We start from the raw sequence: 16,769 nt of genomic DNA on the forward strand, positions 1-16,769 counted from the left end.
CTGCATCTGCAGTTAACACAGCATCCCTATAGCCATTGTCTCCCTCGATCCCCACAGCCACCCTGGGAGAAAGGCAGAATGTCATCATTTGGTAGAAGGGATGCTGAAGCTCTGGGAGGGAAAGAGACATGTCTAAAGGCGCAGGGTAAAGCAGCATCTCTGGACTCCCAGTCCAGTCCTCTTGCCCAATACCATGCTGCTTGCCTCTACCCATCTGCTTTGGTCATCAGAGCATAACAGGGCAAGCCCCAATCCCTGCCTCATTTTGGTTTATGGGCGCTAGACCCACAGCCCTACCCTCCAGCCATGCAGAAACAAAACAGATGCTATTGTCCTGCAGTGTTCTTCCTTAGAGAATGTGGCCAGTGGAAACAGGGCAGACTGGGAATTGGAGTGAACTTCCTTGAAAGAGGGTCATGGGTCAAGAAAGTCAAGCCAAAGGATGCAGTAGAAAGCTTTTCCTTAGAAATCTTTGGGAATGAAGCAGGCTTCAGCCACTCCCATCCCTGCCCCTGCCGCCACCCCTACCACATTGGTTTAGACTGGGTAGGGCCAGAAGCGGGGGGTGGGGGTGGGGAGGAAAAAAACCATCAGATTGCCCAAGGCCCCAGGCTCCTTCCCCAGCTGCTCCTGTCCTAGCCCGGGCCTGGGTGCCATTCTTACACTCTCACACTCGTGTGCACGCCCACACACACATCACACACCTCTCTAGTCACACAGTCACAGCCTGGCCTCTGCTCCTCTGGGCCAGTGGCTGGACACCCCCTGGGATGGCTCAAAGGAGTCAGGACTGGGAAATGGGGACATCAGGGTAGCTGAAGGAAATCCACACACCCAGAGCAGATAGGGGTTCAGACTCAGACCTAAGGTAGGCTCCGTAGGGGCTGGGAGAGGAATTGGACGGAATGGAGGATGGAGGACAGCAAGAAGAAAGGAGGAGGAATGCAACGTGTGGGCGGCCATCAAGAGTGAAAATAGAGGGAAGCGCCATGCAAGTGCTGCAAAGAAGGGGGCAGGTGGGACGAGCCCCACAGCCCCCTCCCCAGAAACGACCACCTCCGGGACTCAGCGCTCCCTCGGGGGCAGGCTCCGCCAGCCCTCGGCCACACGTGGCGTGGCTCCGGCACCCAGAGTCCGATTGCCTGGGATGGAAACGGCCGGTTCTGGCGGCCGGGTCCGATGCTCTGGAATCCAGCCCCATTTCCCTCCCGGCCACGCCCGTCCGGCAGCCTCTCCAGCCGCATTCAGCCCCTACTCACCTGGGGACCCCGGGCGGGGCGCGGTTGGGGCGCGAGGGCACCTGAGGGGGAGGGCCGAAAGGGTCAGGGGAAGCCCCCGGCCTGGAGGGCACGGGGGGCGCCCCCCCCAGGGCGGACCCAGCAGGCGGAGGCCCAGGAGCAGGGCCCCGCGACCCGGGCCGGGCTGGGGGCACGGCGGGGGCTCGGCGCTGCGGCGTGGGGCTGGACGTGGGCGACCTGAGGGCGACAGGCAGCGAGAAACAAGGAGAGGCGAGATGAGCGGCTCCGCCCACACTGAGGCCCCGCCCCAGCCCAGTGCTTGCCACGCCCATGCACGCAAAGCCCCTCCCTGCCGTGCCCCGAGGCGGTCGCCGGAGCTTAAGCCCCGCCCCCAGCGGCGCCAACGTCCCAGCTCCACCCCGCCTCGCAGCCAGCTCTCCACGGCAAGCCCCGCCCCGCGGCAAGCCCCGCCCTCTCTAAGCTCCGCCCCTCGCTCCAGGTGGGAGCCGCCCGGTGACGCGGGCGCGCCACTGCCCGGTCCCGGCACTCCTCCCGTGGGCCCCGGGCTGGGGGGCTTTGGGGCCGTGGGGGCCGGCCCTGGTACCTGCGTCCGGCCGGTACGCTCTGCACCTGCAGCCAGGAGTCGTCCACGGGCGGGGGCATGGGCGTGCTGACGGTGGTCGTATTGATGTCGCCGATGATGCTGAGCGCCTCCTTCAGAGCGTGGTACATGCGCAGCATCTCGTCGCGCCGCTGTGCCTGCTCCGCCGACTCCTCCATCAGCGTGTTCTGGTCCCCACACGAGTACAGGTTGGCCAGCAGCTCCGAGAAGATGAACTCCTTGGTCTGCGAGTAGGCAAAGAGGGAAGGAGGTGGGGACTTGATGCCTGTGCCGCCCTGGCCGCCCCACCCGGCCGGCCCCCACGGCCCCCCACGGGACTGTGAGCTGGTATGGCTTTTCCCACGCGGCTCCTACACTGCGTAGACTGGAAGATTCGCCTCCCCACCGCGCTTTTCTCGCTCAGATGAGGACACTGAGGTCTACAGGAAAAGTCACCTGACTAAGGTCACAGATCCGGGAGGGGACTTAGGACCTATCACGCCACCAGAACACTTGTCTACTCAGTTTTTGTTTTGATTTTCTTTGTTTTTGTTTTTTTTTTGAGATAGGGTCTCGCTCTGTCGCCAGGCTGGAGTACAGTGGCAAGATTACAACTCACTGTAGCCTCAACCTCCTGGGCTCAAAGTTATCTTCCAATGTCAGCCTCTCCAGTAGCTAGGACTACAGGCACGTGCTACCACCAACCCCAGCTTTTCTTTATATATATATATATATATATATATATATATATATATATATTTTTTTTTTTTTTTTTTTTTTTTTTTTTTTTTTTTGAGAGGGAGTTTTGCTCTTGTTGCCCAGGCTGGAGTGCAATGGCACAATCTTGGCTCACCGCAACCTCCACCTCCCGGGTTCAAGCAATTCTCCTGCCTCAGCCTCCCGAGTAGCTGGGATTACAGGCATGCACCACCGTGACCGGCTAATTTTGTATTTTTAATAGAGACGGAGTTTCTCCATGTTGGTCAGGCTGGTCTCAAACTTCCAACCTCAGGTGATCCGCCCACCTTGGCCTCCCAAAGTGCTGGGATTACAGGCATGAGCCGCCGCACCCAGCCAACCCCAGCTATTCTTTAAAATTTCTGTGTAGAGACGAGGTCTCACTGTGTTGCCCAAGCTGGTCTTGAACTCCTGGGCTCAAGTGATCCTCCTGCCTTGGCCTCCCAAAGTGCTGGGATTACAGTTATGAGCCACCATGCCCAGCCCCTCATTATATTTCTTTCTTTTCTCTTTTTTCTTTTTTCTTTTTTTTGAGATGGAATCTCGCTCTGTCGGCCAGGCTGGAGTACAGTGGCAGGATCTCAGCTCACTGCAACCTCCGCCCACTGCAACCTCCACCTCCCGGGTTCAAGTGATTCTCCTGTCTCAGCCTCCCAAGTAGCTGTGATTACAGGCTCACGCTACCACACCTAGCTAATTTTTCTATTTTTAGTAGAGACGGGGTTTCACCATGTTGGCCAGGCTGGTCTTGAACCCCTGACCTCAAGTGTTCCGCCTGCCTTGACCTCCCACAGTGCCGGGATTCCAGGTGTGAGCCACTGTGCTCAGACCCTCATTATATTTCTATCGGACAGCTCTGGTCTGGACCGTGCCTCCCTCCCTGGACCTGGTCCCACAGGGCTGGTTGGCATCTCCCCCAGGCCAACATGGCCACCTGCGTCCCCAGTGCCACAGGACTTCCCTGCCCCCATGCGGCGGAGCACGCACATTGTTAATCATGAGGTGCATGATGGTTTTGGGCATGAGGTCCCGCACGGTCTTGTTGACAATGGCCATGTACGAGTCCACAAGATTCCGGATGGTCTCCACTTGCCGTTCCAGCTGTGGGTCCATGGAATGCATGAAGCTGTCGGAGCCATTCTCCTCGGTCTCACTGGCCTGCCATGGAGAACACAAGGGCATCAGGGTGGCCAGGCCACGCAGCCAGGCTCCAGGCATCGCCAGGATCTCAGCCCCTCCAAAGGTACCCAGAACATTGAGGCACAGAGAGAAGCAACTGGCCTGAACACACACCAGGCTCTCCATCCCTGTGCCTCTCAGGACCCTAGACTCCCCTGATTCAGCCTTGTCTTGGTTCTGACTCTAGTGCCTAGAATTTGCCTCAATTTCCCAATCCAGAAATTATTATTATTATTATTTTGAGAGAGTCTTGCTCTGTCGCCCAGGCTGGAGGGCAGTGGTGCTGTCTTGGTTCATTGCATCCTCTGCCTCCCAGGTTCAAGCGATTGTCCTGCCTCAGCCTCCTGAGTAGCTGGGATTACAGGTGCGCACCACCATGCCTGGCTAACTTTTGTTATTTTTAGTAGAGATGGAGTTTCACCGTGTTGCCAGGCTGGTCTCAAACTCCTGACCTCATGATCGGCCCACCTCGGCCTCCCAAAGTGTTGGGTTTACAGGCGCGAGCCACTGCGCCTGGCCCCAATCCAGAAATTAGAAAAGAACATCTCCTGGTCCCTTGCTTGAAAACCTGGCTGGAGCTGGTGCCAGGCTGCAGATGCCTGACAGGAGGCAAGAGAAGGGCATACTCACTTTCTCTTTGTCCTGGGAGGCCCACACACCAACATTGTCACCACCACCACCACCAGGGAGCACAGCCAAAGGAAACATACAGAGAGGAAAAGGGGAGAGATTGAGTGAACCTGGGGACACTGCACCCCAACTCTCAGGCTACTCTAGACATTGCCACAGTGAAATAGGGGAGGAAAGAGAAGGCAGTCACAAGAAACCACCATCATAGAAAGGGGAATATAGAAATGCCATCTGCAACAGAGACAGAGACGTGAAACTGCCACTGGAGAAGGATGGGAGGACCAGGAGACTTATCTCTGTTCCCACCCCCAGAGTGGGTAGGGGGAAGGATTCCTATTTTTTTTTTTTTGAGACGGAGTCTCGCTGTGTCTCCCAGGCTGGAGTGCAGTGGCGTGATCTCGGCTCACTGCAAGCTCCGCCTCCCGGGTTCACGCCATTCTCCCGCCTCAGCCTCCCAAGTAGCTGAGACTACAGGCGGCCGCCACCACGCCCGGCTAGTTTTTTGTATTTTTAGTAGAGACGGGGTTTCACCATGTTAGCCAGGATAGTCTCGATCTCCTGACCTCGTGATCCACCCGCCTCGGCCTCCCAAAGTGCTGGGATTACAGGCTTGAGCCACCGCGCCCGGCCAGGATTCCTATTATTTCTGAGCCAAATAAGGGCTCGGAAACATGACGTGACTTGGCATCACTGAGGATGGTGCCCCAGGGGCCTTAGGATCATGCTTGCCCCTCCTCTCCTTGCCCTGCCACTCACCCCAACACGCTCAGGGTATACGCCAGCCCTCAGGAAGGAGGCCTTCCAGCTGTCCACCTCCTCCTGTGTCTCACAGGCCAGCTCCAGCTGCCGATAATCCTTATAGACATTCCTGCAAGACAGGGCGGATGGTGAGGGCAGATGGGCAAAGCCCCACCCTCCCTGGGGGTTAAGGGCATGCCCAGACTTTGGGGTCACCATGCCTGAGGCCAGCTCATTTCCCAGCTGTGTGACCTGTGCAAGTCCCTTCCTCTCTCTCAGCCTCAGTTTCCTCATTGGGAAGATGGGTTAATAAGAATTCCTGCCGCCTCCGGTCACTGAGGATTCAGTGAAGTGAGTGGCAAAATGCTTAGAAGGGGACTGGACCTTTGATAAGGGGACAACCATACTCAGTGAAGTCTCTAGCTTGGGGCCCAGACCCCACCAGCTTCCTCTGTGGCTCTCTGAGGACCCCTCTGATGGCAGCTGGACTGAACCCTCATCTCTGAGTAGCAGAGGGCCCGCTAGAGTCAGCCTTGGCTCAGGAAGGAAGAGGCCTGGTACTGCCACCACCCTATAGGAAAGTGAGCAGGAGAAGAGGACCAGGCCTGACTAGGGCCCTTTGGCTCCAGTGCCTGGCAGAGTATAGTGCACGAAGAGCATGCACTATACCAGTGACAATGGAAGGGAGGAAGGGATAGAGGGAGGGAGGGAAGGGGAGACTGGAAGGGAGGAAGGGAGGGAGGGAGGAAGGAGGGAAGAAAAAAGGGAGGGAGGAAAGGAGGGAGGATGGAAGGAAGGAAGGGAGGAAGGAAAGGAGGGAGGGAAGGAGGAGGGAAGGGAAGGGGAGGGGATGGGAGATCTTGACATGATGTCTAGCTCAGAGCAGGAACTCAGTAAGCATCTGTCAGTGGGTTGCTTGCTGTGGGGCCTGGGGCAGGTTCCTCTCCTCCCTGGATCCCTGTACCCAGCTTCTACTCAGCGCGGGTGGTTTTGGGGCTGCAGCAGCTACAGCCAGGGGCAGGCAGGCACCTCTGTTCCGTGTTAAAGAGGGCAAAGATGTGCTTGCTCGACATGAAGCCCTTCTCCACGTCCCGCAGCTTGAGGTTGTCCACAGACAGCATGTATTTCTTCTCTTTCTCCTGTGGGTGGTGGTAGGAGCAATGAGTGAGGTTGGCACTGTTCTCTGCCACACCTCACTCCCTAAGAGTCCCCTTGACTGGCCCAGGGCTTCTAAGCATCAGCCCCCTCCCACTGTGAAGGTGCAGCTAGATAAAATCCTGGCCACAGGACCGTAGGCCTCCTGGGCACCACCGGCCCCCAGTGGCGTTCCAGCCGGTCCCACCAGCTCTGCATCTATGCTGGAGGCCAGGAGGCTGGTGAGGGGTGGGGAGTTGAGAGTGTGGGAGGCTCCCACAATCCCTCCCCAGGCAAGTCCTGGATACAAGCCAGGCCGGCCTCAGGCAGGGACCGCACACTCAGGCCTCTCTCGCCCCCGGCCTGGCCGCCTCTGACTTCATTTCCTGACTGCAGAGACCAGGAAGGGGGGCCACCAGCCCCGGCGGCTTCAAAGGGCTGGCTCAGCCCACTCCCCCAAGCTCCCCATGTGTTAGCAATAAGGCAGCCAGCACGAGCCTGGAGATGGTGTGCCTGTGTGTGCAACATGTGTGTAGTTGTGTGTTTGTGCCAACACATGCAAGCCCAAGTACATATTACCTATTGTGTGTGTGCACATGTGTATCTGGGGAGGTGCCCAGCATGAACCACGTGTCAGTGTGAGCGTGTCTGCATCTCAGTGTGGATGTGTGCACACTTTGTGGATGTGTGTGGCAATTGTGCAAGGCTACTACGTTTGCACAGCCATGCACAAGCTTATACCACACGCTTACACTGGGGTGCACATCTTACCTGCACACTGTGGTACAATGGGCTGTGTGTTTGGTTTATCTAGAACTGTCTAGGAGGAGTTATGTGTATCTGCGCACAGGCGTGTAGGGTGCTAGGCCCATGTGTATGCTTGGTGTGGGCACGTGTGTATGTAGGCTGCTGTGTCCCAGGAGAGGGGTTCAGGGATCTGGGGAGGAGACACCCCAGGATGGGGCTCTGGGAGAGGGGAGGGGTTTTTGTCACCCATGCCCTACTTGCTCACGGGGGTCGTCTGTGTGGGCCTCGGGGACTCAAAGAGCTTGGGCATGAGCCTTGCCTAGGGTCTCAGGTAGGGGGCTGGGTTTAGGGGGACCTTGCTCCCCTGTCTTGGCGTCATCCTGCCCACCCCTCTCTGCCCCCCACGCCCCCCTGGCCCATGCAGCCACATAAAGCCCTCTTTATGCCAGGCGGGTGGCCGGGAGCCCCAGAGGGCGGCCGGGGGAGGAGAGGAGGAAGTTGCACACACGGCCAGGGAACATCTGGAACCGTTCGAGAGAGGCCCCGCCGCCACCCGGCCTGCGCTTCGGGGTTGGACACTAGGTAGGAGCGGCCTCCTCCCCCCACCCCTCCCTTCCTGCCGGCCGGCCCCCTCCTCAGGCCCCTCCTTCTCAGCCCCAGCTCCCGCTCACCCCTGCCACGTCAAAGGAGGCAGAAGGGGAGTTGGGAGCAGAGAGGGGACCACGGGCTGGCTGGTCTGGGGCTGGGGGGACACAGGCTGGGGTTGGGGGGTTCTTGGATCTCCAGGGGATGGGGCTGAAGCGCCCACCGGATGGACAGACACTGCTGCCTGGATGGACCAGAGGACACCTCCACTCCGTCTACCCAGTGTTTAGACTATCTGTTCAGGACTCCCAAATTGTACAGTAGTCTGCACATTGGTTAGGCTGGGCTGGGTTAGACCCTCGGCGCCGCCGCCACTGGAGAGCTGGACCGACCCCTGCCTGCCATTCCAGAACCGGAGCCTGGAGCCAGGGCGTTGGGGCACAGGGTGGGCTGGGAGGAGGCACAGAGGGATGGGGTTGCCACCCTGCTGTGGGACTGGTGGGGGGTAGCGGTGATGGGGGAAGGGTGGCCGAGGAAGACTGAAAGGATGGGGGGGTCAATGGGGACTGGGGATGTGGGCAGCTGCCGGTCTGCCCAAAGAGCCTCCCTCACCCAAAAACCTGAGGGCTGGCGGCTGGGTAGAGAAGTACAGACCACTCTCCCACCAGCCTGGACCACCTCCACATCCCCAGTGGTCCTAGTGCAAAAATCCACTCACATTCAACATACACGCACCTTGATACAGCTCCAGAACTCACATACATGAGCACCCCCATACTTTCAATCTCACACCCATGTCCCAAACAGACACACACAAGTGCATGCCCACACACCCATACACACCCTCACGACTGGAACACTCCCCCCATTCTCACATCCCAAAGACATACACAGATTCTCAAACACCCCATACTCACACCGTCCCTCCGGAGCCCCCTCCCCACACACACCTGCATTTACATCCCAAGTACAGGCACGTGCCCAGAGTCACTCCGCAGGTACACAGATTTCACCCCCAGATGCAAATGCAGACCACATATTCCAAACACACCTAGATGCTTATACCCCAGTCACACTCCTAAAAAACACCCACACACCAGACCCACAAGCCCCCCCCCCACACACACACACCCTGCCTCCCAGCACCCACAGCCCACAGCCCACTGCCACCTCCCCACATACGATTCTCAGAGCTGTTTTCGAATACGACTTAACTCAGATGTACACAAAATCTCCAGAAAGACCTACAGGCTCAGGCACAAGGACAGGGGACCCCCTCAGTGGCATGCGCCCCTCCCCCACAGTATCGCCAGGTCTCAGGCCCTCAGCCCCAGCTCACATGGTCTCCCTGGCCCTGTGTAAGGAGCCTCAACATGGGAGACCCCAAACCCATGGGGGCATCTAGGCAGCCTGCAGAGTGACCGGCAGGAAGCCGCCCCCTACCCGCACCCCACGCCATCGCACACTCCATCCCTTCCAGGGGCTCCCATGCTGGGGGAGGCCAGGGTTGGGGTAATGAGGTCCAGATGGCTTGGCGCCCCCGCCAGTGACGACAGAGGGCCCCTCCCAAGGTGGAGAGTTGGGGCCCCTGCCCAGGACAAACTTGGAGGAGACAGGGACCTGGGAGGGGGCTTGGAGGCCAAAATCACAGGCCCCACCCAGAGCCCCGCTCCCCCATTGAGGGTGCTGTAGCCTCCAACAGCCCCTCAGGAAGAAGAGGGTCCCTTCCCCCACTCCTTGGCCAGCTGGAGTTCATTACCACAAGCCCACCCCCAGCCCTCCCCATTCTCTCTGGTCACCTCTGGAATCCAGATGTGAAAGCCAAATAGACTCATTCTTAAAGGAGACCAGCAACAGGGGAAGGAGGTGGCAGGGGCTTCTGTGCACCCTAGTGGGCGGGGAGGGTTTTTTTGTGGCAACTCGGCAGGGCCCCCACACTCCTTGCCCCTCAGCCTGGGGGCACTCTGCGCATTTCCCTTGGACTGCAGGGGTCTAGGGGACTGGGGTGCAGGGGTTAACCGGGTGTCTGGCAGCTGGACTCGTGTGTGTCATGGGCCTGTGGGGGCCACAGAGGAGGCGGCACGCCCTGCAGCGGGAAAACAGGAAGGCCGCCGGGCCGCAGGGTCAGGGAGGGGCACCCAAGGCCCCTGCCCACCCTCCCCAGGGCACTTAGCCCCAGGCTCCTCAGTCCTGCTAAGCCATCTTCTTCTTCCAACCTAGGTGAGAGGGTGCCTCCCCCTGAACCCCCAGGGTCACCTGCCTTGGACCCTTGCATCCCAACTCCACCCGTGGATCCTTTTTTATTGAGACGGAGTCTCGCTCTGTTGCCCAGGCTGGAGTGCAATGGTGCGATCTCGGCTCACTGCAAACTCCGCCTCCCGGGTTGAAGGCATTCTTGTGTCTCAGCCTCCCTAGTAGCTGGGATTACAGGCGCCTGCCAACATGCCAGGCTAATTTTTGTATTTTTAGTAGAGACGGGGTTTCACCATTTTGGCCAGGCTGGGCTCAGACTCCTGACCTTAGGTGATCCACCCGCCTCGGCCTCCCAAAGTGCTGGGATTACAGGTGTGAGCCACCATGCCCGGCCTGCCCACGGATCTTTGATGAGACATTTTAAAACCCTATTCCATGGTCCAGCCCACTCCAAGCCCATAGGAGGGTCTGAGCCTGACTCTGGCCACCAGCCCAGCCCCTTGATGACTAGTGGCCCTTGACTCACCTCATCATCCTTGTACCAGGACAGATTCTCAGCGGTCAGCACAAACCAGTACTCCTTGGAGCCCCCTTTCATGATGCCAATATTATTGATAGTCAGCCAGCCCTTGCGGATGACCTGGAGGGTGATGGGGCAGGAGGTCAGCGGACAGGGCCTGAGCCTCCCTGTGGGGGATGGGGTAGGCAAAGAGAGGCATTCGGAACCCCACCCCTCCCCCAGCTCTCGGAGGCCTGGCAGTCAGCGAGGGTGGGGGCCAGACCTGCCTTGGTTTGAACCACAAGTGAACAGAGTGGAAGACAGAGGAAGACAGAGATCAGCTCAGGATAAAGAGCCTTTGACAGGCAGACCTGGCCGAGTAAGGGACTGGAGGCCTGGGTAGGGGATGAGCTCCCTGTCATCACTAGGAGTATGCAAGCACAGTTAATGGGGGCGATTGGGCAAGCCAACTGTGAGTCTTGGAAGCTTAAGGTCTCATCTGTTCTGAGATGTGTTTCTGACTTTACACATGCTGCTGCTGCCTCTGCCTAGAAAGCACTTCTTCCTTTTTGCCTGGCAAATTCCTACTCAGCCTTCAGGTATCAGCTGAGAATTCACATTCTCAGGCAGGCCCTTCCTGGCCCCCAGTATAAATCAGGATTCCTATAATAATCTTTGATCACTCCCTGAAGTTGACTTCTGTAACATGATTTCGATTTTTAATTAACTTCTCCGCATGCGTGTGTGTGATTATCTGTCGATGTAGCCTCCCCTGCTAAATCGTGAACTCTTGGTCACTAGTACATCCCAGCACCTTGCAGAAGACCTGGCAGATAGTAAGTGATCAATACATATTTGTAGTATGAATAAATAAAAGCTATGATAGTATGGTTCTAAGGGTCTTTGGCTCCAGGTCCCCAGGGGCAAGGGCTGCGCCACGAAGTGCCCAGAGTAACAAGCTAGTCCCTTTTCATGGCAGGAAGCAGCTGTCCCCAGGACTGTCCGGAGCCATGGCCACAGTCCAGGTCCTGTGGATTCTACTTCGGGGGTAGGGTCACCGGCCAGGTGCTGGCCATGGATCAGACCAAGAGGATGAGGGAATTTCTTCTGCTCCCTCCTGGACCCTGACCTCCCCAGATTCTTCTCTTGGGCATCCAGAGAAGACCCAAGGAGGCCTGGGGCTGGTGGCAAAGCCCTCTGGGGCCAGGCTTGCTTCTGGAGCCCTCCTTATGCCTCTCTGGCTTCCCTGAGAACCTGGCTGAGAACCCAAGCTGCACAGCCCAGCAGCAGTTGAGCTGAGGGGAGGCCACCAGCTGCCTCTCTCACCCCTTTCCAGTCAGGCGAGGATTCCCACAGGGTCTTGTCACCGTCTCTGGAATTGAGTCCACTGTCCCAGGATGTGACCAGCAGATCTTGCCACCTGCTCCCCACCCTAACCTGTAGTCTTTGTCCTCCCCTTTGGCCACACCCAACCCTGAACTCCTCTCTGCTCGTCCTAAGCCCTTTCTGCAGCCCCGAACCAGGGACTTCCTGCTCTCCCAATCCCTACCCTGCATGGAGCTCTTGGGGGCCTTAGCTGGGCCCTACCAGCAGGCCCAGGTCTCCACGTCCTGCCCAGGGGCCAGCACCGTGTAGGCAACAGCTAATGTTGGCCGAATTGAATTGTCCTGATACTATGTTCATTCCTCCCTTCATTCTGTTGAGCACCTACTGCGTGCCAGGCACGGGGCTTGAGCTGAGGATTTAATGATAAATGGGACAGACTCAGCCCTCCCCTTGTGGGGCCTGGGAAGGAAATAGACATTAAGCCAATAATCACATAAACACCTAGAGTCTTACAAAGAAACTACGGCCTCTGGAACCTATGGAAAGAAAAGCTGAGGACCCTCGGGCTCATGTGTACAACTGAGCAAGCGCTTCGGACCAGGGATGTTTCCGCAGACATCTAAGGACAGAGAGCAGGAGGCCAGGTGAGCAGTGATTTCTTAACTTCTCTTGACTTCTCATTCGTCTCTTCATTCAAGTCCGGAGGCGATGGTTGTCAGCTTCTTAAAAACGTGTCTCACTCACGTGCATCCATCCATCCAACAGATGTTTAAGGAGCACCTACTCCATGCCAGGCCCGGCCTTCTCACCCACCCAGCCCCACACGGTCTAGTTTTGCCTGATGTAGGTGCTTGGCTGGTGCACACAGATGAACGGGTGGATGCGGCTGGGCCTGCCTCTGGTCTGAGGGCAGGTGTGAAATGCCAGGGGCTGGTGTGTACAAGCAGCTTCAGCCAAAGGGTGCCCTCCTACCCACTGCAGATTCCCACTGCCAATGGACCCTCCGCCCCCTCACTACACAAGCCGAGAGCCCCAGTCCTGGTACTCACCAGAATCTCATCCTGCAAAGAGGTAACCATAGCAACCACGAGAGGCATCGGGGAGAGAGGAGAGAGGGTTACTGAGGCAGAGTGGGAGGCTTGTGGCTGGCAGCTGACAGGTCCCTGGCCCCCTTGGGACTCTTCCCCTCAGGGGAGGAGCTCTCAGAGTCTGGCGTCCGTCCGGCACCCTCCATCCCTCAGTCTGGGGTGCTGGGGCCCACTCACCTGGTTCCCTGAAGTCTTCTTCTTGTTCATCTGGTTACTCCTCTGCTGAGCACTAATGGGAGGGAGGGGAGGAGTCTCAGAACTTCTCCTTTCAAGAGGCCCAACTCTACTGCCCACTGCTTAGTGGGCACAGGACCCAGAGCGTTAACCTAGCAGACCTGGGCTCTACACACACTCACACACACACACACATATACACACACACATACACACACACACATACACACACATACACACACGTTATTACCTTCTCTGCCCAGGGAGCACTCACTTTTTGCCCAGGGAGAGCACTCACTTGGCAAAGCCTATGAAGTCCTCATGGTTGGTGTTCATGTAAGCCAGCTCGATATCGATGAGAAGCATGACCTTCAAGGATACGTAAGTTGGTGGGCAAGCGGAAAAGACACCACAAAGTTTTAAAACGCAGGGCAAGCGGGGAGAAAAATACTTGCAGCACATATAGAAGGTTAGTATCCATAATAAATATAGTCCCTACCATCAGTGAAAGACAAAAGCTAAGCGTGGTGGCTCACACCTGTAATCCCGGCACTTTGGGAGGTAGAAGTGGGAGGACTGCTTGAGCCTAGGAGTTCAAGACCAGCCTGGGCAACATAGGGAGACCTGTCTCTACCAAAAAACACAAAAGTTAGCCAGGCGTAGTGGCATGTGCCTGTAGTCCCAGCTGCTTGGGAGGCTAAGGCGGGAGGATTCATTGAGCCCAGGAAGTTGAGGCTGCAGTGAGCCAAGATTGCACCACTGCACTCAAGCCTAGAAGACAGAGCAAAACCTGAGAGAAAAGAAAAGAAAATAAGAGAGAAGAGGATGAAAGAAAGAAAGAAAATCACAAATCAAAATAGTCAAGAACATGGTGAATAATTCACAGAAGAAATGCATACAACCACTAAGGATGTGTAAAAAATCCTTACCCTCATTAATAAAGAAATGTAAGTTAAAAATGAGGCTTTTAGCCAGGTGTGGTGGCTCACACCTGTAATCCCAGCACTTTGGGAGGCCAAGGTGGGCAGATCACCTGAGGTCGGGAGTTTGAGATCAGCCTGGCCAACGTGGAGAAATCCCGTCTCTACTAAAAATACAAAATTAGTTGGGCATGGTGGCACATGCCTGTAATCCCAGCTACTTGGGAGGCTGAGGCAGGGGAATCACTTGAACCCAGGAGGTGGAGGCTGCAGTGAGCTGAGATGGTGCCACTGCACTCCAGCCTGGGCAACAAGAGCGAAACTTCGTCACAAACAAACAAACAAAAAGAGGTTTTTTCAATGATCAGCATGGCACAAGTGTTGGGAAATGAGCTCTCTCATATATTGTTGATGGAAGTGTAAATCAGTATCACCTTCTTGTAGGGCAATTTGGCAATATTTAACAAACATTAAAATGCACAGGGCTGGGTGTGGTGGCTCATGCCCATAATCCCAGCACTTTGGGAGGCTGAGGCAGGAGGATCGCTTGAACCTAGGAATTCAAGACCAACTTGGGAAACATGGAGAAACCCTGTCTCTACAAAAAATAGAAAAATTAACCAGGTGTAGTGGTGCACGCCTGTGGTCCCAGCTACTTGGGAAGCTGAGATGGGAGGATCACTGGAGCCCAGGGATGCAGAGGTTGCAGTGAGCCATAATGGCACCACTGCACTCCAGCCTGGGTGTCAGAGCGAGACCCTATTTCAAAAAAAAAAAAAAAAGCAATGCACATATTCACTTCCAGAATTATATCTCACAGATACACTCAACAAGTAAGCAAAGATACAGGAGCCAGAGTATTCAAAGTAGTACAGTTTGTAATAGAGAAAAATTGGGAGCAAGCCAGTGGCTATCTGAGGGTGAAATAGATTATGATACTCTCTAGACAAGAAAGCACCCTGCAGCTGTTCAAAAGAACAAGGATGGGCCGGGCGGGGCGGCTCACGCCTGTGATCCCAGCACTTTGGGAGGCAGAGGCAGGCAGATCTCCTGAGGTCACAAGTTCAAGACCAGCCTGGCCAACATGGTGAAACCCTGTCTCTACAAAAATTAGCCAGGTGTGGTGGCGTGCACCTGTGGTCCTAGCTAATTGGGGGGCTAAGGCAGGAGAATGGCTTGAACCTGGGAGGCAGAGGTTGCAGTGAGCCGAGATCAAGCCACTGCACTCCAGCCTGGGCAACTGAGCGAGACTCCATCTCAAAAAAAAAAAAAAAAAAGAAAAAAAAAAAAAAAGAACAAGAATAATCTCCAGGTTCTGGCCTAAAAAGACCCTTGCAAATGATTAAGTGTGAACAGATTTGGAATTGAGTAGTGATAAGAATGACTTTCCAGATGGGACAAAGAATGCCAGGTTCAGACCCAAGCCCCACTGCTTCCTATGAGCTTGGGGTCTGTCCTCAGCCTCAGATTCCACAAATGTAGAGTTTCTTCCTCTTAGAACTGGTGAAGACACAGAAGATGAGATACTCAACAGATGTTAGATATTACGATTATCTTCAGAGGAAAAAGGCAAGGCACACAGCAGGATCGTGGTTTAGGATAAAGATGGAATCTGGATTGTGTGTGTTTGTGTGTGAGTGCACCTGCGTAAGAAAATGCCTGCAAGGTGACACACTAAACTGTTTTGCTTTTTGGGGTATTACTGAGGCAGAGTCTCGCTGTGTTGCCCATGCTGGAATGCAGTGGCATGATCACAGCTCACTGCAGCCTCCGCTTCCGGGGCTCAAGCGATCCTCCCACCTCAGCCTCCCATGTAGCTAGGAATTCAGGTGCATGCTGCCTCACCTAGCTAGTTTTTAAATTTTTTTGTAGAGACGGGGTCTTGCCATGTTGCCCTGGCTGGTCTCAAACTCCTGGGCTCATATAATCCTCCCACCTAGGCCTCCCAAAGTGCTGGGATTACAGGTATAAGCCACTGTGTGGAGTCCCAAACTGTTACTAATGGTTATTTTTCAGGAGGAACTGGGGGTGGGGAAGAGTGAATGGAGGGCTATCTCCTTGTAATTTAACCACTTCAATACTGATTGAATCTTTTATTGAGTATTTATGATGTTTGTAATTAGAAAGCAATCAATAAGGATTTAAAAATATGACATCAACAACAAAAACATGAATGAATGGAGATGGCACCATCATGGAGAGATGTGTGAAAACAGGAAATGGGAAATGGGAGCCAGAGGAGCCTACAACAGACAGGCAGGGGCATGGCAGACATGGATCAGGAAGGAGGACTCGTCTCTGAGCTCCGTGAGGGCCACGATGGGCCCTGTTCACCTCTGCTCCATGCAGCTCAGAGGTGGCATTCAGTGGCTATGTTTGTGATTGAAGGAAGAAATGAGTGAATATTTGATGAATAATGACAAAAAAGGTGGGGGTCGCTATGAGGGGTATAATGTGACCCAGAGAACCAGCAAATAGACAAAGAGAGGCCCAAAGAGAGGACCACAAGGATAGACTGCCAGAAAGTGAAGAAAGCCACACTAGCCTGGGCACCGTGCCTCATGCCTGTAATCCCAGCACTTTGGGAGGCTGAGGCTGATCGCTTGAGCCCAGAAGTCTGAGACCATCCTGGGCACCATAGTGAGACCCCTGTCTCTACAAAAGATTTTAAAATTAGCCAGGCATAGTGGCATGCACCTGTAGCCCCAGCTACTCAGGAGGCTGAAGTCGGAGGATCGCTTGAGCCCGGGAGGTCGAGGCTACAGTGAACCATGATCATGCCACTGTACTCCAGCCTAGCAGGGGCGACAGAGCGGTACTCTGTCTCCAAAAAAATAAGCATAGAATTACCCTATGGCCCAGCACTTCCACTTTTAGGTATATATCCAGAAGGGTTGAAAGTGGGGACTCAGATAGGGATTTGTACACTCATCTTCATAGCAGCATGATGCACAATGGCCAAAAGTAGAAACAACCCAC

General features: G+C 55.6%; 1 protein-coding gene and 1 non-coding gene across 35 annotated transcripts in view; one reads left to right on the top strand and one right to left on the bottom strand.

Moving 5' to 3' along the window:
* Nucleotides 1-16,769, bottom strand: part of DNM1 (dynamin 1) — a 53,175-nt gene that overhangs the window by 3,317 nt on the left and 33,089 nt on the right. For 6 of the 34 annotated variants that reach the window (XM_015116732.3, XM_015116737.3, XM_015116736.3 and 3 more), the window contains exons 12-21: nt 13,169-13,239; nt 12,874-12,925; nt 12,658-12,669; nt 10,310-10,423; nt 6,154-6,263; nt 5,143-5,254; nt 4,387-4,398; nt 3,565-3,735; nt 1,843-2,084; nt 1,260-1,475 (exon numbers count right to left, since the gene is read on the bottom strand). In XM_015116732.3, the coding sequence (XP_014972218.1) occupies nt 1,260-1,475; nt 1,843-2,084; nt 3,565-3,735; nt 4,387-4,398; nt 5,143-5,254; nt 6,154-6,263; nt 10,310-10,423; nt 12,658-12,669; nt 12,874-12,925; nt 13,169-13,239 (1,112 nt within the window). Of the gene's footprint in view, nt 1-1,255; nt 1,476-1,842; nt 2,085-3,564; nt 3,736-4,386; nt 4,399-5,138; nt 5,255-6,153; nt 6,264-10,309; nt 10,461-12,657; nt 12,670-12,835; nt 12,926-13,168; nt 13,240-16,769 lie in introns of all 34 variants that reach the window. The other 28 variants (XR_013405435.1, XR_013405439.1, XR_013405440.1 and 25 more) reach the window with 13 other exon arrangements.
* MIR3154 (microRNA mir-3154) lies at nt 7,627-7,735 on the top strand. The gene has a single exon (NR_128327.1). It is a non-coding gene; the product is annotated as a microRNA mir-3154 (primary transcript).

Source organism: Macaca mulatta, chromosome 15, assembly GCF_049350105.2.
Source record: "Macaca mulatta isolate MMU2019108-1 chromosome 15, T2T-MMU8v2.0, whole genome shotgun sequence".
NCBI lineage: Eukaryota > Metazoa > Chordata > Mammalia > Primates > Cercopithecidae > Macaca > Macaca mulatta.